This window comes from Fusarium vanettenii (genome assembly GCF_000151355.1).
Source record: "Fusarium vanettenii 77-13-4 chromosome 3 genomic scaffold NECHAsca_2_chr3_3_0, whole genome shotgun sequence".
In the NCBI taxonomy this organism is placed as follows: domain Eukaryota; kingdom Fungi; phylum Ascomycota; class Sordariomycetes; order Hypocreales; family Nectriaceae; genus Fusarium; species Fusarium vanettenii.
The window spans coordinates 232783-255278 of NW_003315880.1; the positions used below are offsets into that span (position 1 = coordinate 232783).

Below are 22496 nucleotides of genomic sequence, written 5' to 3' on the forward strand. Positions count from 1 at the left end.
ATGCCAACATGTTTTTTGGTATGCCACTTACCCAGCCCTCACCACACTCGGGCTTGTCAAAATAACAAATCTTCAAGCAAATGTCTCGGTTATGGAGCTCTGCACTCCTCTTGGCAATGTCGTTGGTCCTGTCAGAGACCTTGGGCATGGCGAGGATGCCGTGGGCAAGGGTGAGGAGAGTGACAGCGGAGAACTTCATGTTGATGAATTGGATGGTGTTTTGAGTGTGGTGACTGTTGTAAGATGTTATGTTCGAAGTGAATTTGTTGGTTGATGATAATGCCAGACTGAGGCCAGATGCTCGACTTTATACAACTTCCTCCCTCTGGCCTTTTGTTGTTTTCTCCATTGATCTCATCTCTCAGTGTGGATACTCCGTGCCGTGTGTTCACAAGGGAGGATATTTGCGTGTATAGATGGATACGATTCGGGCCGATCTGCGTAAGAATTATTCTCACCTCACATTCCGCATTAGGCACTATGCGGCGTCCGCAGTGACAGCACCCATCAATGGGAAAACGAGGCGACGGCCCAATGTGCATGCAATGATCACATCAAAAACTTTATCAGCTTCCTTGGCTGTTCTGATCTGAAACAGTGCATGATCCAATGAAAGTGTCCAAGGATTCACCCAACCCCGGGTCCAAATCACTCCCAAAGGACTCAGCCACGGATTCCTTCGTTCTTAGTTCCCATGATCTGCTCTTAAAGACCCAGAAGTTTTGATAAACACAAGGTTAGCATCAGGCCTAGTTGAACACCGGTGGCTGATTGATTCATCTAGACTTCATCCTATAGAGCTGTAGAATCTCGGGAGATCATACCATGGTGGCCCATACTTCAGCTCCCCCGTACGGAACTCGCGAGACACTTATTGAAAAGTCCATCAGTACTCTAAACAATCCCTCATCTTCTCTTTGCAGGGAGGGCGGGATCGGCGCAAGTGAGCAAGGCGGGGCGATAAGACGCCACAGGGTCTTGTTGTCTCACCTCACTTCACAACCATTCGTGATACATGGGACACATGATGGGGAATGTGGATTCGTCTTCGACATGCGCGGCAAGATGACATAGGTTCCGTCCTTCGGTCCTTCGCATTCTGATCTTGACATCCTGAGGTCCTGAGGACGATGCTTACGAGGTTGACGAGGGTTCTTCTTGTCCACAGCCCTTGGCTTGGCGTTTTTTGTTGAGGCTCACTTGCATTAGAGCAAAGCATCTCGTGCGTAACAGTATGATTGGACGCTCAAGGCCAATACGATGATGCTAAACCCAGACCCCCTAACCATCTAGAGTAGGAGAAGGTCCGATGCCCCGACGGATGAGCAGATTCAGTCCCCGTTGGTCATCCCATTGGGGGCGACTTCCGCCCTGAGACAAGCTTCCATAGCTCTCCAGCTTATGTCTCACTCAGAAAGGATATGATTTACACGGCCTTTATGGTACGTACATCAAAAGGACTGCCTATCACTCTTGGCATAGATGCCTCTTCAGTTGTCGCGTGGTAACATGGAGATTGAGGCCGCCGGTGAGTACCTGTCACGGTGGCCTTTCGGAGGGAGGTTTTCAAAAATGGAAGAGATAACAGCTACTATTTCAGGAGTAAATGTCATTCAGGTTCCAGGTGTATCTCCACGAGAGCAGCTCAAAATCTACCACTCAGCCTTGGATCTTCCCCTCGACCCCGAAGGTACAGCATATCCCAGTTTCGACTTTTCAAACTTGAAAGCAGGCGCCAAGATTGTAATATCCTCTTCAAGCCCCCACTCCTTGCCAGACATACTCCAAAAGTACTCGGGATGTTTCAAAAGATCCGGTCTGGCCTTGTGCATCGCAGCATGTGTTTTGAACAACAAGACCTGCATGTCGTCGGTGTGGCGAGCCGAGAAACCCTCATTGCGCGCCAGAAGTTCCTTTGCCTGCTCTTCGTCATATTGGCCAAGTCTATAGTACCAGATATTGTACTGGGTCAAGCTGACGTCGATGTCAAAGGTGGCATCCTCCTTTGTTCGCTGCAGTAGAGCTTGGAGGATTGCAATGGCACCAACAATCCCAGTTTGGTAGTCCGAGTTTGCTGTAATGGCACGTTAGCTCTTTGTATACTCTATTGCTTCATGTAACAAAAATATTTACGCAAGAGCGGAACGACCGGCTCGTCGAGACCGAGGAATCGACCCTGTAGCCAGGAGATGCCAACAAGGCAGTCACTGATCTGTTGCCATCCAGATCGGTGACTCAAAGGACCCTTGAATCCGTAGCAGTTCTCCCGCACATAGATAAGTTTATCGTTCACCTTGCGGAGACTTTCAGAGTCAAATCCTAGGCGAGCCAATGCTCCAGGGCGATATCCATCGACCAACACATCAGCGCCTTTCACAAGCTCAGAAAAGGCTTTCTTCCCCTCATCGGTCTTGAGATTAATGTCGGTGTCTCGTTTCCCAGTGCTGAGGTCTACCCACAACGGTGAGATGTCAGGGAGGTCTTTGCTTGTTACCTTGATGACATCTGCACCAAGAACAGCGAGGATCTTTGAAATGACGGGTGCAGCGATAACTCGCGAGAAGTCGATGACGCGAATACCGACAAGGGGCTTGAAACCCGAGGCTTCTGGTCCCTCGCTCTCGTTTGATGGCCACTGGCTCTTCGGTGCAGGGACGGACCTGGTATTCCACAGTGGTTCAGCGCCTATGATCTTGCCCTGCTCCGTGTCAAAGAACTCTTCTGGAGTGAGACAAGTTACTCCAGCTTGCTTGAAATCGTCATTGGCCAGCTTCTCAAGAGCCTCTGCATCATAATGCGCTACCTTGTCTGCGTAAATCTTAATGGCTTCCTCTCTGGAAATACCCTGCTCCTCGACGCCAAGCATTTTCATCGTCGGGCCCGCATTCATAGATCCATGGAGATGGTAGAAACGACTGTCCTTAGTTCTGTAGACATTGGTGGATTGCTGGTGGATAGGCTTCTGGTTGTCGTATAAATCTCCTTTCTTGACTTCCGCCATCAACTGGGTATTCTGGAGAAACATTTTGCCGTTGATAGTTGGAAACATGACCGACTCTAAGAAGAGTGTTGCAAGGTCGCTTAAACATCATCAGCAGGTGATCTGCTCTCGTTCTCGGAGTTGACTCACGTATTGACCTCGATATCCTGATAATCAATCCCATATCGATCTGCTGCTATAGCACTAGCTGCAGCTGCAACGAGGGCTGTGAGCGAAGATGCAGACTCAGTTATCTTGCACGGCGTAGGAACAAAAGGCTTCGGATCGTCGCCAGTGAAGGTGATCTTTTCCGCCGCTTCCGCGAAAGACGGTGACAAGGCAAGCCGCGAGTCGCCAAGTAGACACTCTCGCAGAATGCGATAGCTTTCTTCCTGTACAGAATAAGTGCCCATGGTTAGTTGAATTCGAGATAGTGTCTTCTGGTTATCTGATTTGAGATGTCGATTGATAAAGTTGCGGTGTCCTCTTCATCACGCGATATCCACTTGCGTCGTAGCAGTCATCGTCAGCTAGACTAAGCCATTTGGAGAGGAGTAAGCCGTAATACGAAACGGGGGCAGCCGGAGCCATGCGTGAGATGCATCTCTAGTGCTTTAAGATCCTTGGTTGTCAAGGTTGTATTGGCCGGCTCACGGTCCTTGATGTGATGTCATGGCTTACACGCCCGCTCTCGAGAGAGGAGAAAGAAGGAGACAATGTCTTTGCAGCCAAGCCCTGACTTGACAAGATCCCTAATTTCACTTTTTAGATCAAAATCTCATGGTTATTTCCAGTTTTAGGGTACAGATCTGGACCGGACTCGGATACTTTGTCCTAACTCGGTCCTTTGGAGGGTGGGATCGGCATCTATTAACCAAGATTCGGTCCACTCAAGGCCCCAGCTCCGAAATCGACAGTCTGCAAGAGCTCTGTATGGGTAGAATTTCAGAGAATGCAAATACGTCCATTCAAATTCATCGATCTCCTGAATTTGCGAAACTTGATGGAATGATTGGAAGTGAAAAGATAAAGAGAATGCAATTGCTTGCGAACCCTGGCCAATAGCGAGGGTGGCGTTGGGCCTCATTGATTGGCTGGATTAATAAAGGTCCGACTAACAACAGCCAAGAGGAACCCCCTTCCACACATCTGAGTTCGTCCACTTCCTCTCCTTGAAAAACACTCAGATCTTTCAAAAAGTTAACCATCACTCCCAACACCCCCTCAATACCTCAAAAATCCCTTTTCCCAGTCATTTACAAGCTCTCACGTGCTTACTAATGCGGTGGGGCCACGTAATTGGCTCCCCTCACTGGCGTCTCGCCCGACAGCTCGCGACGGCCGTTTGCACTGTCAACCACCTGCAAAGCGTCACGGTGACTGCTCAGGCATAGGTCTATATGTCAAATGTTCGCAGCCTGCTGTCACCAACAGGCCCAGTCCGTTGGCGTAGCGGTTTAAACCCTTGCCCGGCCTCTCGATGACCCTTCAGCCCTTTGCCGCAGGCGAGACAGGTGCTAGTGGAGACGTCTTCGGACAACTTTTTGTATTTTTTTTATATTTTTATTGAAATGCTCATATCACAAGAGGGCGATTCTTCTCTTTTCTTTTTTTTTTCTTTTTTTTTTTCTCGTGGCTGGCGTGTTGTCAATCGTGGTGCGCAAAGACATCACCACGCCACGATCATGGTGTTTGCAGTTTTTTTTTTTCGCGACATAATAAGCACAAAATGGTATCATTTGGCTGAAAGAATCAATTTTACCGTGCCATGGGGCCATCCCTTCCCTCCATAGGACCCCATCACGCCCCGATCGTGAACCTGATGGTATTACAATGCTCCAGTGAGCATAAACGCCCAGACACCAATCATGCACAACCTCAGCTATCCACCCTCGCATCCTGAACCTGCTTCGTCCTCTCAGAATCGGTCTGATCCCCCGTATTCACCGTACTCTCATGCTCAATCATCATGATTGTCGCATTCTCGGCAACGGGCCGATGCTGAACACCCTTTGGAACCACAAACATATCGCCTTCGTTCATAATCACCGGATCTTGCCCCTCAATCTCCATCTTGAGCTTTCCGGATAGAAGATAAAAAACTTCTTCGGAGTCGGGGTGTGAATGCCATATAAATTCGCCGTCAATCTTGGCGACTTTAACATGGTGGTCGTTGATGGCGGCGACGAGGCGAGGGGACCATTTTTCGGTGAAGGAGGCAAGGACGCCTGGGACGGAAGTTGCTTGCAGCATTATATTTGTTTATTTGGATGAAATTAGAAGTGAGAGAGCTTGAGATGTGATGCAGTATTGAATTGTTTCAACTCACATCTCTCTGAAGTTCTTATAAGAGAGAGATCATGTGGGTCATCTTTGTGCATGTCATTGGCAAGGCGCAAGGGCGCGCGCTGACGATGTCGTTGGTGGAGAGCTCCATCTACCCATGAGTAATCCCGCCCTTGGTATTGGTCTGGACCTGTTCTTGGCACCTCTTGCATCGCCAGGACCATCATGATTGAAGATTGGCAGTATTTTTATCTACTTTTTGTCGAAATCATAGGAACACACCGGGATTAGAACCCAAGGTTGTTGCACCCACAGCATTCGCGATTCGAACCACGACCTTCAAGGATCCCCAAGCTTTGTGGCTCGAACCCGTGACCTCCGTCTTCTCTTCTCGCCCTACAGGGTAACTACTTCACTTCGCACTCTCACAGCATGTGAATGGACACCATCCGAGGCCATCCACAACAGCTCTCCACAAAACGCCACGGCAAGTCAGTTCAGCCAACGTTGGGACTCACTCAAATGACGATAAGCCTCCTCAAGGTCCATCCGTTCTAGAGCTGCGAGATAGCGCTCTGCAGCTCCTGACTCGACTCCAAAATGGCCCAATCGTTCTCCCCACTCTGGGAGGCTATTCACGTCTGTGAGACTGCGCTCAGAAACTTTGGTGTACAAACATGTTTTACCTGACGATGGAAGCTCCATCCCTGCACAGTACCAATGATATTCAGGCACAGGAGCCATTGGGCCCCATTGACAGCGCACTGCAACCCTTCCATCGATTCAGGTCAACGATTCGAGAGGTTATTTAAGCCTAGTCCAACACACCAATCGCATTCAACCACCCATCACCAAGTGGCTTGGAGCTTCGTCACTCGACGCACACTCACACAACCAAACGGAGATATCCTTTCGAGAGTTCTGACAGCCCCGGATGCCGCGCACCTCGACGCGACCGTAGTCACCTGTCAGAATGACTTCACGCCAAAATCTCATGGTGGTGAGCTGGCTTCGTCTCGGCGAATTGGAAGCTTCCGCTGAAGACATTGCAATCAGATCTGCTTGGTTGCCGCAGTAAGTTCCATACCAGTGGCCTCTAGCGGCGTCCACCTCGAAAGCCTTTGTTGTTTTCGGTATGGAGCGCGCCGCAAGCAACACCTTCTTTTCCCCACGAAACGATCACAAAGTTTGTTTTGTTCATAGAGTTGCCGAGGCTCTCCTATTGGTGTGAGACATTGGACCCTTTGGAGAGTACTTCTGGGTGATCGCCCCTCGAGTGATTCTCCCTTTTTCTTGGACAGCTGAGCGATGCTTCATGCGTTTACGGGTCATCAATTGATCACTCAATTCTCATACCTTCATCATGGCGCAGTCCCAGTTGCAGGAGGATGATGCCATTCAATCAGCGAGCTCCAACACTGGAAGACCAGAGGTTGAGGAATTACCCCGGCGACACGACTCCAAATCCTCAGGAAATGATCAATCGACATCCTCCAACGATGGATCCGGGAGCAATGGGAGCTTCCCCCCAGACGAAGTCCGCCATCACAAGCACCCAGCGCGTCCCCGACTTCACAAGCGTCAAACAACCCACGTCGCCCTTGACAATGCCGACCGCAACGAACTCGTCCGTATCGCGACGGCTCTTTCACGACGCTACTCCGTCGCCACTGGTGAACCGGCTCGCGTCCACACTCTCGTGACTGAAGATGAGAATAAACCCGCCCTCGACCCAACCAGCAGTCAATTCGACATCTACGAATGGCTACAGAATTTTGTGCAAACTCTCAGAACTCAAGGCATCACAGCCAAGAAGACGGGTGTGGTCTGGAAAAACCTCAATGTATCTGGTACAGGAGCTGCATTGCAAGTCCAAGAGACTGTGCTGTCCATGTTGATGGCACCCCTCCGAATGGGCGAGCTGTTCAGCTTTGGAAAGAAGGAGCCCAAGCATATCCTCCGGAGCTTCGATGGACTCGTAAAGAGTGGAGAACTCTTGATCGTCCTTGGCCGACCCGGATCTGGGTGTAGTACCTTGCTCAAGACGCTTTGCGGCGAGCTTCACGGCCTGAGCATTGCCGACACCTCGACCATTCACTACAACGGCATTCCGCAAAAGATCATGAAGAAGGAGTTCAAGGGAGAAGCCATCTACAACCAAGAGGTAACCAAATACCCGTCTACATCATGAACGCGACTGACTCGCAACAGGTCGATAGGCATTTCCCGCACCTGACCGTCGGCCAGACCCTCGAGTTTGCCGCCTCAGTCCGAACGCCATCGCATCGCATCCACGGCATGTCCCGCAACGACTTTTGCAAGTACATCTCCCGAGTCGTCATGGCCACATATGGACTTAGCCATGCCGCCGACACAAAGGTCGGAAATGACTTTATCCGCGGTGTGTCTGGTGGAGAGAGGAAGCGAGTCAGCATTGCTGAGATGATCCTCTCCGGATCTCCATTCTCTGGTTGGGACAATAGCACCCGAGGTCTCGACTCTGCTACTGCGCTCAAGTTTGTTCAAGCTTTGCGCATGGCTGCCGACCTCGGCGGTGTGACTACTGCCGTTGCCATTTATCAAGCGAGCCAGGCCATCTATGACCTCTTCGACAAAGCCGTCGTGCTCTACGAGGGCCGGCAGATCTATTTTGGTCCAGCGAATGAGGCTAGGAGCTTCTTTGAGCGACAAGGATGGCATTGCCCGGCGCGACAGACCACTGGCGATTTCCTCACATCTGTCACGAACCCAAGTGAGAGAGCTGCCCTTCCTGGCATGGAAGAAAGAGTCCCACGCACACCCGAGGAATTCGAAGAATACTGGAAACAGTCTCCCGAGTTCCAGTCTCTTCAGAAAGAAATCGAGGAATACGAGACTGACCATCTCGTCGACCGACCTGGCGAAAGCATCGCAACACTCCGAGAACAAAAGAACTTCCGCCAGTCAAAGCACGTGAGGCCAGGATCGCCATACACTATCAGCATCCTCATGCAAGTGAGGCTCTGCACCAAGAGAGCATATCAACGGATCTGGAACGACATGTCTGCAACAGCTGCAGCCTGTATCACTCAGCTTGTCATGGCCCTCATCATTGGATCTATCTTTTACGGTACACCGGATGCTACTGTTGGTTTCTACGCCAAGGGTTCTGTTCTGTTCATGGCTGTCCTTCTCAATGCTTTGACAGCCATCTCCGAGATTGCAAGCTTGTATGCTCAGAGAGAAATCGTGACGAAGCACGCCTCTTTTGCTTTCTACCATCCTTTTGCTGAAGGAGCTGCTGGCATAGCTGCTGCAATCCCCATCAAGTTCGTAACCGCTGTCGTCTTCAACATTGTCCTATACTTTCTCGCAGGCCTCAGGCGCGAACCAGGAAACTTCTTTCTGTACTTCCTGATCACTTACATCTGTACCTTTGTCTTTATCGCCTTCTTCCGGACAATGGCAGCCATTTCGAAAACAGTCTCACAGGCCATGGCCCTCTCGGGAGTCATGGTTCTAGCCCTGGTCGTCTACGTCGGCTTCACCATCACTGTTCCAGAGATGAAGCCATGGTTCTCTTGGATTCGCTGGATCAACCCCATCTATTACGCCTTTGAGATCCTAGTCGCCAATGAGTTCCATGGCCGCCAGTTTACCTGCTCGAGCATCTTTCCTCCGTATACGCCAAACATTGGAGATTCTTGGATTTGTACGGTTCCTGGTGCTGTTGCGGGTGAATGGACAGTTAGTGGTGATGCATTTATTGCTGCCAACTATGAGTATTACTACTCACATGTCTGGAGAAACTTGGGTATTTTGTTTGCCTTCTTGATCGGATTTACGATTATTTACCTCGTTGCCACCGAGCTCAACTCAGCATCGACAAGCACGGCAGAAGCCCTTGTTTTCCAAAAAGGCCACATCCCACCCCATCTTCAAGCCGGCAAAAGCGACAGTTCAAAGGATGAAGAATCACTTACTCGCCCGGCTGGCAAAGAGACTTCGTCTAGTGGGGACGTGGGAGCAATCGAGCCCCAGAAAGATATCTTTACCTGGCGCAACGTCGTCTATGACATCCAAGTCAAAGATGGGCAGCGTCGACTCTTGGATGGTGTTTCTGGGTGTGTCAAGCCTGGAACTTTGACGGCTCTCATGGGTGTCAGCGGAGCAGGCAAAACAACCCTTCTCGATGTTTTGGCACAACGCACAACTATGGGCGTCATCACGGGCGACATGTTGGTCAACGGAAAGCCCTTTGATGCGAGTTTTCAACGCAAGACGGGCTACGTGCAGCAACAAGGCAAGACATATCCATCAGCTCTCTGGAAATCAAGCTAACATGAAACAGACCTTCACTTGCAGACAGCCACAGTCCGCGAAAGCCTTCGATTCAGCGCCATGCTGAGACAACCAAAGACAGTCAGCAAGCAGGAAAAGTACGCCTTTGTCGAAGAAGTCATCAAGATGCTCAACATGCAAGAATACGCCGATGCCATCGTCGGAGTTCCAGGCGAGGGTTTGAACGTCGAACAGCGAAAGCTCCTCACCATTGGTGTCGAGCTGGCAGCAAAGCCCAAGTTGCTTTTGTTTCTTGACGAACCCACAAGTGGCCTCGATTCGCAGAGTTCTTGGGCTATCTGTTCTTTCTTGAGGAAGCTGGCCAACTCTGGACAGGCTGTGTTGTGTACAGTTCATCAACCGAGTGCCATTCTTTTCCAGCAATTTGACCGCCTTCTCTTCCTCGCCAAAGGTGGTAAAACTGTCTATTTTGGTAACATTGGAGAGGACTCGCGGACGCTCCTCAACTACTTTCAGAAGCACGGTGCACGAACATGCGATAAGGAAGAGAACCCGGCCGAGTACATCCTCGAAGTCATCAGTAATGTCACAAACAACAAGGGCGAAGATTGGCACTCTGTTTGGAAGGGCAGCAATGAGTATCAAGCAAACGAAACAGAAATCGACAGGATTCACACCGAGAAGCAGAATGAAGCAGCAGCTGGGGAAGACGATCCTTCCTCACATGCTGAATTCGCCATGCCATTTTTTGCTCAGCTGCAGGCCGTCTCGTACAGAGTCTTTCAACAGTACTGGCGCATGCCGGCCTACATCTTTGCCAAGTTTATGCTTGGTATCGTAGCCGGGCTGTTCATCGGTTTCTCATTCTTCCAGGCGTCGACTTCGCTGGCGGGAATGCAGAATGTCATCTTCTCTGTGTTCTTGCTGACTACAATCTTTACAACACTTGTCCAACAGGTAAGCCGACTAGCTGGACTCTTTGAAGATTCGTATGCTAATCTGTGTGTTAGATTATCCCGCATTTCGTCACTCAACGGTCTCTCTACGAAGTCAGGGAACGACCAAGCAAGGCATACTCGTGGAAGGCCTTTATCATTGCCAACATCATCGTCGAGATCCCATACCAGATCGTCACAGGCATTCTCATCTGGAGTTGTTTCTACTACCCCGTCGTAGGCATCCAGAGCTCCGACAGACAAGTTCTCGTTCTGCTCTTTGTCATCCAACTGTTCATCTACGCCAGCGCCTTTGCACAGATGACCATCGCGGCACTTCCAGATGCGCAGACAGCAGGCAGTCTCGTCACCATTCTTTCCATGATGAGCACGATTTTCAGCGGTGTTTTGCAGACTCCCAGCGCCCTTCCTGGATTTTGGATATTCATGTATCGCCTGTCTCCGTTTACGTACTGGATTTCTGGTATCGTAGGGACCATGCTACATGACAGACCAGTCGAATGCTCCTCAACCGAGACATCAACCTTCAATCCCCCATCAGGAGAAACATGCGGAGAGTACCTCAACCCAATCCTGTCACAAGCCCCAGGCCAGCTCCAGAATCCTTCTGCCACGGAGCAATGTCGATACTGCGCTTTCCGCTACGCAGATCAATACCTCGCAGGCTCCAGGATCTACTGGTCCGAGAGATGGCGCAACTACGGCATCATGTGGGCTTTTATCGGGTTCAACATGATGGTGGCGATTGTTACGTACTATCTGTTCAGAGTGAAGAAGTGGTCTAAGAAGTGATGCTGAGGGGACATATAGGAGGTTTTTGCTCTTGGCACTAGTGAGAACAAGGTTGAATAACTATGTAATATTGTAATGGTACCTAAACGAGACAAATCTTATCCCACCGCATTCCGGCGGAAATAGCCTCACCAAACATTGCCCCATGTACATATGCCTCGCCAAACACTTTAAAGGACTCGCCACCTACTTCACGGAGAATAAGTGGTGTCGGACAGCCGGACAATAGCCATACTGACCGCCCAACCTCAAGGTCTTGAGGCCCGCTCCCCAAGTACCCTGAATCGAGGGCAAATACTCTCTTGAAGTTGGCATAGTAGAGGGCGAATGGCACGAACCGATGGCTCGACGTCTTCCAGAGGTCTAATGTTTGCGTCTTGGTCTCCCTTGGGACAAAGATCGTCTGGCCCCCGGCAGGGTGACCGATTTGCACCAGACGGCGTTGAACCTCTGTCTCTGAAGGGATGATACCGGTAGGGTCGTTTGTCGCCAAGTCTTCCATTTCAGAGTATTCCTGGAAGAACTTGATCCGTTCCTCCACGGGGTTAGCGCGCCGGTTGGCAAACGAATCAACCCGGTCGAGAAACAGGTTGAGTATTTTATACATGAGCCAGTCTCTAAAATGCCCCCTCAAATTGTCGTGCGCTGGTCTTTGAGCCATGTCGCTGTCAGTCAACAAGACTCTCCAGAACGCCTCTGTAATGTGCTGTCCAGTGGGTGCGTAGATGGAAGGGAGGCTCTTGAGCATTTGAAAAGTCTCCTTCATCTGACTGCGGGTCGACATCTCTTCCCAGGAGTTTCCGACGGCACGAACTGTACCAAGCTTCTTGGCGTAGACCCAGAGCTTGTTAGGGTTCGACGGGTCAAAGACTGGTTTCATAGCTGGTGGGATCTGTGAGCCGCCGCTGTCGTAACCTCGCGTGCGGCGGAAGTTGGGACTGAGGAGAGGAATAGCTTGACGGAAAGGCTGTAGATCTGGGACCCATGACGGGAGGGGATCTAGTCGTGGGAAGAGGACGTTGTATCCAGCTTCACCCGCCAGAGTGATTAGGTTAAGGGTTCCCGTCTCTTCAATAATTGCTCTGCACATTCTCATGCAAACCGCCTCTTCCGTAGTTGAAGTAGAGTAATCAGGCGTGAAGTCGGGATGTTCCGCGTAGTCGAATCCGGTAATTGCGTGCAGGATGCCATGAAAGGCGTAAAACTTGTCCCGCCTCTTTGTAGCAGTGAACCCATAGCAGCCAAAGACTAGCTTGAGAAGAACACTACCTGGACCATTCTCCTCAAGGCCGGCCATGAAATCAAGTTCTTTTACCAGATCCAAAGCCTCAGACGAAGTCTTGCCAGTCCAGAGTCGAGCCAGCTGCAAACTAACCGTAACAGTGAGTCCCAGCGACATGAAGAGGAAATCGGTATTGCTTGGGTAGAACTGCACCATGCTCATTGCGGTATGCGTGAGGCAGGCAAAGGAAGCAAACCAAGCGAGTGCATCCCAGTCAAGGGAAATATCGCCACAGAGAACTTCAACATGATTTGACAGGGCGACTTCTTGTACCATCCAAGCTCGTCCAAACCATCGCCTCGAGAACAACTCGGCAAGTGATTTCCAATCTTGGTGAGATAATGGTGTGACGCCGAACCGTGAGAAGGCAGTTGTGTCGGTGATGAAAATAGGTTCTGTGTACTGTCCTTCGCCATGAGTCCGCAGCAGCTCTATAGTCCCTCGTCGCGCTGCTTCTGCGTTGCGATTCAGTATCGAGACTGCTCGGGCAATATCATGACTCTTTTTCCCCAACCAAACAACAGTCTTTGCTGCTCCGCCATAAACATGATCCATAATCCGAATCTGCTGCAACTTTTCATCTGAATCTTCTTGATTAATGCAAATAGCATCAGCCCAAAAGAGTGTGCCGGGTGGATACAAGTCGCGAACATGAGCCAAGGCGTCATACAGGTTAGGCATCACTTCAAACCGACATCGGTCAATCCACAGAGCCTTCTTCTCAAGGTCGCTGTATTGGTTTCTGGTGAAAAATGCCGCTAGCTTTGGGGGACCCCAAGTGTACGAAAGAGCCACATAGCTGGGACAAGTTGGGCCAATTTCATGCGTCTCCAGAGACAGGACGACATCAGATATGTTTGGGTCGCAGGCAGGGTCCCTGACGAATCTGAAAAGACGTATCTTGTCCGCCTGAATTTGGTCTCGGTACTGGAAGTTGGGTATCTTCTTTCGTGAAAACTTGACTTTCTGGAGGAGACCAATCACAGCATTCCCGGCAAACTCTGCTGTTGAGCCCCCGGCGAGCTTGGCTTGGTCAAAAAGTAGCAATGCTGTGTTTAAATTCATGTTGGTGATAAGGGAGCGCCTCCTTGTTTGTTTAGGTTGATGGCTTGTCAATTCCAAGGGCAGGTTGTCACTATTATTTAAACGATTAAAAATGTGGCTGTCAAGTCTCCACCTAAATGCATAAATACGGTAGTTACCTAACCAATATTAATGTCACGAGCTCTGATTCTGTAGGACGCCTGATTGGGTGTGTATATGGGGAAGCCTCAAAATGATGTGCTGATTGTGGTTCAGCTATGCCATAGCAGTTCGCTTATCAAGGGCTTTACCCAATGACTGGCTTAATTAACACTCTTAACAGACTCGTCGTCGTCGACTGGCAGAGGCAGACTCCTGTCTATACTCGCGAGAAGACACCTGTTAGCCTTGTCGGCCAAGATATTCAGGTGCCTATAACTGCCACCAAATCTTGAGCCCACAATCCTAACCATCTCCATCAAAATATCAACGGGACCAACATCCATAGTCGATCCCTGACTGCCCACGGGCACCAATGACAAAAGATCAGCCAGTGAGCATGCCACTTCAAAGACCTTTTCCAGTATCCCAATACCATTGGCCTCGAAAGCTTGAGTCGACACCAGCTGGGAGGCGAGTACGATTCCACGTGCGACGGTGACGGGATAATGCAGTGACATGGCGTCTTCGCTGCAGGTGCTCGAGAGCAGAGTCTTTGACGCGCAGAGCTTCCAGACTATGATCTTGAGCCATTGCCGTGATACTAGGAGGTCTGCTTGCTGGACCTGGGAATAGTTGGATACGTTAGGGAGCGTGTACTTGAGGAGATTCTGGAGTGTTGATAGTTGCCCAGGATCTTCGGCGTTTGAGGGAGTCGCAGAGTTCCGGTTTGCGATAAAATCGGCATCAAAGTGGCGAAAGAGAGAAATGAGATCGAGAAACCCAAGGAGTATCTCAGCACCTGAACCTGATAGATCGACCATGGGTACGTTCAAGGTAATTTGCAGCGTAATCTGTCGATTCCTCTGCAATGCGTAGCCCCTCTCAGTGATGAAGAGCACCCAGGCCATGCGCCGAGCGTAAGTAGCCAAGACCGGATCGTCAATGTCGCTGTAGGTGGCCTCCTCGTGCAGCCGCAGCGTCTGCAGGATGGTAATGGCCTCTCGCAGGTAGTACCACGCTGAATTATCCTGATCCAGGGAGAAGAAGGCGGCATAGAGAAAGAATGATGTCTGGATATGTGTCAAGGATGGGTGCTCGACGAGGTTACAATGCTGTCTTGCGCGGAGGGTTTCAGAGATGAGGAAATCGGCAGATGGAATTATTAGCTCATCGTGGGGAGATGTTGGAGAGAGAATCTCTGGAGAAAGCGAAATGACAGCGCAGCAGGCTGTGATGAGGCCGTATTGCTCGGGCGAGACTGGAGTTTGCTCGACTGTCTCACGATGGAGGATCGGCGTGAGCGGATACTTGTGCTTGAAGTAGGCGTCAAGACACCATCGGATGACTTGATCGGTGATTCGAGAAGATGGCTGAAAGACGGCATTTGGTGTTCTCCTGGAACAAGACACCTCGGGGCAATTAGATGCTTCGCTGGGACTGAGCTGGGTGCGTTGCGGTATCGGGGCAGGCTGTCGTTGAAGGGGCCTCCGTCGTGGACCTCCCTTTGGCCCCGTCTTCTTGTGCACGGCCAAATAAGTGCAATTGGCCGATGCCTCACGGCAGTTTATGCATGGCTTACAGCCATCGCAGCGCACTTTGCGTACATGACAGGCATCGCAGGCTTGTCGGACTTTGTATGGCCTCTTGGGCCCCGTTGAACCAGTTGGGCGGGTCATGGTGTGAATGTGACTGGGATGGGGAACAAGTTCCAGTTGCCTGACTGGAGAAGAAATATAAGTTATGGGGCAATATTATTAATAGCCAATCAGAAACCAGCACAACATCCTGCCACTATCCCTAAAGCTGGCAAGGAGCTTCCATCCGTACCTCGGCCCAGCGTTATTGGGATAACTGGATTATGCGGTAAGAATAATCTCATCTGTTTGAATATTATATCATGATTGCTTACTCCAGATATAAAACTCATTTTTAATCAAAGTATTCCTCAAATACATAAATACAATTAGCCTAAACCCCCAGAGTGACCTGGTTGGAGCTGGTTGGAGCTCGTTGCCAGCTTTGCCACAACTTCTAACCAGCTTAACATGATCACATCACTCTTCTTCAGGGCAATTAGGGTCTTAAATTCAGTGAGAGCTATGAGCTAAGTTCTCAACTTCTTATTTGTACCGCAAGCCCCCAGGTCGCCCCTCTACCCAAGACCTCAAACCTGCTATCCATGTCGCTTATAACAACTCAGCTATGAACAAAGCCCCTGAGTCAACTACCTTCTACACACGCGGCTTTCGAACAACGGTTCCATCATCCACAATAAACTCGCTAAACTTTCTCGGAGGAACACCCTCGGCGTATAGACAGTCAATGTCGTGGTAAGTCCTGTTCTTCGTCTCAGGCTGGAACCAGAACAGAGTTGCCAAGATGAAAACCTCGGCACCAACAAACAAGAACATGACCTTGCCGCCCCAGTTCAGTTGATCCGGGTTGATAAAGTATGGAAACACGGACGACAGCATAAGTGCCGTGAGCTGCTGGCACACCAGACTAAAGGCGATTGTCTTGGGACGCGTCGCTTGCGAGGCAGTCTCTTGAGCAACGGCCCAGCCGAAGCAGCCCACTGTCGCCGTGTAAAGCATCGACCATGTGATCATGAAGGCGAGGAGGGCTGTGTTTGCAGCGTTGTTGGCTTGGCTAGCGAGCGAGGTTCCGGCGATGATGATGGACCAGCAGCAGAGTAGTGTGCCGCCACCGATGAGGGATTTTCGGCGAGGAAGGACATCCGAGACAGAGACGGCGACGCAGTTGGATAGAAACTGCAGGGTCGAGGAAATCGCGGTAAGTCCGAAGGGGTCAGCCTGGCCGATGAGTTCGAAATAGTACGTCTGATATGTATCTGCAGACGTTAGCAATTGGTCGACAAAGCGTGCTGTTTAGGTTACTGACTTGCAAAGTAACCTCCAGAGAAGTTCTGGGATTGCAGTCCCATGACAGCAATGAGGGTTCGCGATCGGTGCTCTTTGGAGAAAATGGCCTTCCAGCTTGTCTGCTTAGCCATGTTGGCCTCACCAGCTGCAACCTCCAACTCAGATTTCATAAAGTTGAGCCTCTCCTCGACGTCTACACTCTTGCCATAGAGTTTGATGATGGCCTTGCGAGCATCTTCATCTCTTCCCTTCTTGATATACCAAACAGGTGACTCGGGGAGGAAGGGGAGAACAATAGCGAAGAGCGTGGGGACGAGGAACGTCATGACAAAAGCGAGTCGGTAGCTCCATTCTCCGTGGATTTTGGAGGATCCCCAGCCTGTAATGGAGGAGAGGAAGAAGCCCAGCACGATGATGACGTTTGTCAGAGAGCTGAGGGTGCTTCGGAGGGCAGCGGGTGCATTCTCGGTGACATAGAGCGGAGGTGTGACGGTTGACAGGCCGACTGAGAGACCGAGCAGAAGCTTGGAGACAAAGAGGACAGGAAGATTTGGGGAAAAGACAAGTGCAAATGATGAGGCTAGGGACAGCGCAACAGCAGTCCAGAGCACGGCTTTTCGACCGACATAGTCAGCAAACTGACCGGTCAGGAAAGCTCCAAACACCTGGCCAATGGTGCTAGCCGCGTTCCAAAGAGACTGCCAAAGCGCCGGAATGACATATTGGTCACCGACAGAGTAGTACTCTCCATACGCCTTGCGAAACTCGGGAAAGGCGATGGCGACACCTGAGAGGCCAGAGTCATAACCCCATCCGAAGACGAGGGACATGATGTAGAGCGACCAGAAGACATAGGATTTGTCTTTTTTGAGGTTTGCCCACAGGCGCTGGTATTGCTGCTTGGGTGTGAAGTCTTGGGCGTCGATGGCTTTTTGCACTGAGGTTGAGTCTGCAACGGGGCCCTTTTCGATGTGGTAGGACACAGTCGCCGCAGGCTCAGATTTGGCAGCCATTATGTTGGAGATGCAAAGAGGTTTGATGAAGGAGTTGAAGTGATCTGAGGCTGAATGAGATGCTACTGCTGTTCTGCAGAGGGCATCATGGCCAGTCTTTATATATTCAGTCTTCATGTCGATAGCTCGAGTGCAGCATGACTCGTGATCCCCAGCTTTCTTCCATCCTGCCCCATGGGGAATCAGGTGAGACTAAAAAAGCAAACCATCGAATAGGTTTAAGCTCGCCCCTCGATGGGCATGTCCTCGCACCGAGAAGATGGTGATATATCCTAGCCTAGCGCTGTGGGTGAAATGGTTGAATTTCCATTGGCTAAGAATTCGCTCAGTGGGTGCGGCCTGGCTGAATTATTATTGGTCTCCGTCCATCTCTTGACGGTCCGACAAGAGTCTCGCCTCCTGGAGCGTTTGGGCAAATCATAATTCAGCCATGATAGTGCAGCCGACCATCCTCAGTGCCGCTAGTGTCAATGGACAGCTTCAAGTCCAATGACAAATTCAACCGACGCAATGGCAATCGGGTATAAGAGGCACATGAACAAACTAATAGCTCCTCCCAATACGTAAACTCAGGCTCACCAGCTCCAGACCACACCACTATGCCACCATCAGCAACTATGCCAACATCTACCCCTCCGGACAGGCAATGGTGGAAGGAGTTGGTGGTCTATCAGATCTACCCAGCAAGCTTCCTCGACACAAATGCCGATGGGCTTGGCGACTTGCCAGGGATTATCTCCAAGCTGGACTATATTCAATCAGTAGGAGCCACCGCCATCTGGCTGTCGCCCATCTTCAAGAGTCCCCAGCATGATATGGGCTATGATGTCTCAGACTATCGAGATATCCACCGCCCGTATGGAACAGTTGAAGACGTCGAGGCCTTAATTCGAGGCTGCCATGAGAGGGGTATCAAAGTCCTTCTTGACCTCGTGGTCAACCATACCAGCCACGAGCACGAATGGTTCCGAGAGTCACGCTCATCTAGAACCTCCCCCAAGAGAGACTGGTACTTCTGGCGTGAGCCCAAGTTTGATTCGGACGGCACTCGCCATCCGCCCAACAACTGGGCTTCCATCTTTGGCGGCAGCGCCTGGACGTGGGACGAGCAAACAGGTCAATACTACCTCTCGCTGTTCTTGCCCGAGCAGCCTGACCTGAACTGGGCCAACGAGGAGATGCGCCGCGCAACCTACGCCGACATGCAGTTCTGGCTTGACAAGGGCGCCGACGGTTTCCGCATTGACTCGATGAACCTCATGTCCAAGCACCCGGACCTCCCTGACGCGCCCATCACACGGCCCGGCTCCGAGTTCCAGCCGGGAGACAAGTATTTCGCCAGCGGCCCACGGATGCATGACTACATCCGGGAGATGCGGGAACAGGTCCTGGACAAATACGTCTGCATGACGGTTGGCGAGCTAGGCTTCACCAAGGACGAAGACAGCGTGGCAAGCTACGTCGCCAAGGACAGGCATGAGCTGAATATGCTATTCACAGGCGACATTGTGGATATGGACTTTGGTGTCAACCACAAGTACGAGCGGGACGACTTCAGGCTCTCCAAGCTCAAGGCCATAACCAGTCGGTGGCAGGGCGCCATGCCCAAGTTTGACGGCTGGAACTCGGTGTACATGGACAACCACGACTCAGGCCGCTCCCTCTCGCGATATGGATCGGATCTGCCCGAGTACAGGAAGGACGCGGCCAAGATGCTGGCAGTCTACCTGGGGACCTTGAGTGGCACGCTGTTCCTCCTGCAAGGTCAGGAGATTGGCATGGCGAATGCGCCCGAGTCGTGGACAATTGACGACTACATCGACGTCGAAGGTCTAAACTACTACAAGAGCGAACTCAACAAGAGAGGCCCTGGCGCTGACATGTCGGACGTCATGAGAGAGATGAAGCTCAAGGCACGCGACAATGGAAGATTACCCATGCAGTGGAGCGCAGACAAGAACGGTGGTTTCACCCAAGGGTCAAAGCCATGGATGCGCGTCAACGACGATTTCAGTGAATGGAATGTCGCGCAGCAGGAGAATGATCAAGACAGCGTGTTAGCGTTTTGGAGACAGGTCTTGAAGCTGCGACAGCAGGAGAAAGATGTCTTTGTGTACGGGCGGTTCGACGTACTGCCCGAGTATGAGGACAGTGAGCTTATCTTTGCGTATACTATGACGAGCTACGATGGGAGAGTGGCGCTGATTCTGCTGAGTTTCTCAGATAGGGAGCAGAGTGTTGAGCTGAAGGGATATTCTGGGTGGAGGAGATTGCTTGGAAAGAATGCCGAGACCCTTAAGGCTGGTGGTGTTGAGCTCAAGCCTTATGAAGGGGTGGTGTATGCGGGCTGGGAGTAGCTTTCACTACCTAGGCATACACTTGGCGAATGGCACTTATGTAAAGGGCTTATAGCAAACAAGGTATATAATATATAAGCTTCAGTTATGTTACGGTTGTGTCATCTCCATTGGATTGCTCAAAAGCCAATCCCCCAACGCTTCTTTGAGCCCTCAAACAGGGAGTGTTATTCTCCAACCTTTATAGTATCCATTGCGAGAATCATGTCAGAGCAAGCTGCAGCAAAAGTCAAGTAAATGGCAAAAGACCTTCCCTCTCTATATGTCCCCTTATACGCAGGGTGCTCAAGTCTTCTCTAGGGTTCGGGGCCCACAAGCATCATTCCCCTCGAGCCCTCACGAGAAGGCAAAGCACCATGCTATCTAGCTCCATTCTTCCTCCTAATTGGAATCACCTCAAGCGGATCTTCCCCCTTCCTCAAAGCTGCCATCAAAAGCTGCATCCTCCCATCAACCCTCTCATCCAACCTCGAACAAGCCTCCTCAACCCCGATCTCCCCCTCTTCGCACATCTCGTCAACTTTACGCACAATCTTCTGCCGCACACCAACATAGTTGCTTGCATACTTGCGCTCCTGCAATGTGCCAAGCCTCCAAGTGGTGCCGTGATTGCGCTCAAGCTCTTCGATAGCTGGGTTGCCGTGGAGCCCGTGTTTCCATTCTGTCCAGACGAGAGCCACTGTTTTTGGCATGCGGTGGTATTTGAAGCGCCGACCTGGAGGACCAGTGGCGTACCGGTAGCCAACGGATCGAGGGACGGAGTAGCGAGGTTTATAGCCTTCCGCAGGTGGAGGGGATTCCGCCGAGGAAGAGGGCGTCGAGGAGCGAGATGCAACAAGGGTCGAATGCTCGTCTTCCTCATAGTCGTCATGTGCAGGATCATGGTCAAAGTCCCCATCGTCTTCCTCTTGCTCTGGGACTGCCCTGAGGTGAAAGTGTGGCGTCGACGACTGTGCTGTATCGTGATCGCTATCTGATACATTGATGGCAGTCCACGTCGCGGCTTCTTCGAGTCTGGGGTTTCGTTGCGATGCTGCCCTCATGCTTCGCTTTGCTTGGCGCCTCGCTCGTAAGGGTAGATTCCTCCTTCGTGGTGCTCGACGTCCAGTGCTCCGAACAGGAGCCGTGTCCATGTCAGGTGTAGGTGGTAATTGATCAAAGGAATCCTCTACACTGTCGACCCACTGCGACGTGATCTGAGTAGTAGTGTCCTCCAGCATAAGCGGTTCTTCTTGTAGTTCCTCGTCATAACTAGGCCAAGTCTGCTCATTGAGCCTTGGGCGCTCTACACGAGGATGAGCGAGTCGCGGCTCAGGCCGAGTCTTTGAAGCTAGTGCCTCAACTTCTTCAGCATGTTCACACCCCAGGTGTTTTGCAATCGTCAACTCTGTCAGAGCCGCCCTCTCACCAACAGCAAACCTGCCCTCTTTGACGTCCCTCATAAACCCTACGAAGCCATCCATGATGATGACATGCATCTCAATCCTCTTTTCCATCTCATCCATCTTTTGCTTCATTATTTCATTCTGCGCCAGTAACTGTTCTGTCGTTCGTCTCTCCGCTTCGAGCTCCGACGCATAGTGTTCCTGAATATTGATGACGACGCGAGCGAGGCTCAGAGGAGCCTGGTTTACAGCATCATCGATGTGTTTCTCCCGAATGACTTCTCCTTCCCCATCGGAATATAAAAGATCGGGGTCCAATTCGAGTGAGGGACGGTTTGGTATGGCATCGATCGACCGGGAGCAGGCGGCCGGAGCCGGTCGCCGGTGTGGATCCTCCGAAACGGGGCGGTCCACAGCGGAGGGTTCCGGAAAAGGATCCGGGGACAGAAGCATGGGGACGGCATTCGTAGGATGAACCTCGTTGCTCGGGGCGAGAAGGTAGAGGGCAGGGTCGATAAGGTCGGTCATCGGTGAACGTCGACTTGGGGCAAGCTGTATTCGGCATCTGCTTGGTTAGAGACTGTCCAAGACCAGACACTTTACACTCAATGTCAAGCACAAGGAGCGACAGGATTAGTAGTCAAGAAAAAGCAATTCTTTGTCAATTGAGGACCCCTCTCTTATCGAGACACCAACACCGCCTGTTGGCTTGGCTCAAGAACAAAGAACATCACAGACCTCATCAACCCACCAATGGTGAAGCTTCCCGGTGCTAGCGGTCAATCTCCCTGTTTTGGCAATGCTAAATGTAGTTCAAAAGATCAATTCGGTTTGCTATGTTTGTTGAAGTAGTAGCAAAATAATAAAAGAGATATAAGTAATAAAAGAACAACGTTCCTCACCATAATCATGCACCATCCATCATCTAGATTCATACTTTCTGTATACGCTCCATATGCTTCAATCATTATCCTGTATCATGCGGAAACTGTGTGCCTGTGTATATATGCCAATGACAACAAAATAAGCCAACGGGTATAAAACGCCAACGATGCTACTCCGTCTGCAATGCGAGAAGGTCGAGTAAAATCAAGAGG

The 22496-nt window shown here is 50.9% G+C and overlaps 8 protein-coding genes across 8 annotated transcripts; 2 read left to right on the forward strand and 6 right to left on the reverse strand.

Moving 5' to 3' along the window:
• Positions 1-1652: 1652 nt before the first annotated feature.
• Positions 1653-3393, reverse strand: NECHADRAFT_35125 (uncharacterized protein; the record flags this gene model as incomplete). Its single annotated transcript, XM_003052841.1, has 3 exons — positions 1653-2074; positions 2134-3080; positions 3131-3393. 3 exons carry the CDS (start codon positions 3391-3393, stop codon positions 1653-1655), a joined length of 1632 nt encoding a protein of 543 aa, XP_003052887.1.
• A 1465-nt stretch (positions 3394-4858) lies between these two features.
• NECHADRAFT_77368 (uncharacterized protein) lies at positions 4859-5493 on the reverse strand (the record flags this gene model as incomplete). The annotated part of the gene is made up of 2 exons (XM_003052842.1): positions 4859-5208; positions 5310-5493. The coding sequence occupies 2 exons, from the start codon at positions 5491-5493 to the stop codon at positions 4859-4861; spliced, it is 534 nt and encodes a 177-aa protein (XP_003052888.1).
• A 1136-nt stretch (positions 5494-6629) lies between these two features.
• NECHADRAFT_103644 (uncharacterized protein) lies at positions 6630-11295 on the forward strand (the record flags this gene model as incomplete). The annotated part of the gene is made up of 5 exons (XM_003052381.1): positions 6630-6939; positions 6976-7430; positions 7478-9535; positions 9611-10504; positions 10558-11295. 5 exons carry the CDS (start codon positions 6630-6632, stop codon positions 11293-11295), a joined length of 4455 nt encoding a protein of 1484 aa, XP_003052427.1.
• Positions 11296-11377: 82 nt separating this feature from the next.
• Positions 11378-13642, reverse strand: NECHADRAFT_77370 (uncharacterized protein; the record flags this gene model as incomplete). The annotated part of the gene is made up of 1 exon (XM_003052843.1): positions 11378-13642. One exon carries the CDS (start codon positions 13640-13642, stop codon positions 11378-11380), a length of 2265 nt encoding a protein of 754 aa, XP_003052889.1.
• A 294-nt stretch (positions 13643-13936) lies between these two features.
• Positions 13937-15438, reverse strand: NECHADRAFT_91629 (uncharacterized protein; the record flags this gene model as incomplete). The annotated part of the gene is made up of 5 exons (XM_003052844.1): positions 13937-13999; positions 14071-15132; positions 15172-15199; positions 15261-15279; positions 15321-15438. 5 exons carry the CDS (start codon positions 15436-15438, stop codon positions 13937-13939), a joined length of 1290 nt encoding a protein of 429 aa, XP_003052890.1.
• Positions 15439-15993: 555 nt separating this feature from the next.
• NECHADRAFT_77372 (uncharacterized protein) lies at positions 15994-17657 on the reverse strand (the record flags this gene model as incomplete). Its single annotated transcript, XM_003052845.1, has 2 exons — positions 15994-16613; positions 16664-17657. The coding sequence occupies 2 exons, from the start codon at positions 17655-17657 to the stop codon at positions 15994-15996; spliced, it is 1614 nt and encodes a 537-aa protein (XP_003052891.1).
• A 617-nt stretch (positions 17658-18274) lies between these two features.
• NECHADRAFT_105966 (glycoside hydrolase family 13) lies at positions 18275-20085 on the forward strand (the record flags this gene model as incomplete). The annotated part of the gene is made up of 2 exons (XM_003052382.1): positions 18275-19995; positions 20061-20085. 2 exons carry the CDS (start codon positions 18275-18277, stop codon positions 20083-20085), a joined length of 1746 nt encoding a protein of 581 aa, XP_003052428.1.
• A 288-nt stretch (positions 20086-20373) lies between these two features.
• Positions 20374-21927, reverse strand: NECHADRAFT_77374 (uncharacterized protein; the record flags this gene model as incomplete). The annotated part of the gene is made up of 1 exon (XM_003052846.1): positions 20374-21927. The coding sequence occupies one exon, from the start codon at positions 21925-21927 to the stop codon at positions 20374-20376; it is 1554 nt and encodes a 517-aa protein (XP_003052892.1).
• Positions 21928-22496: the final 569 nt, after the last annotated feature.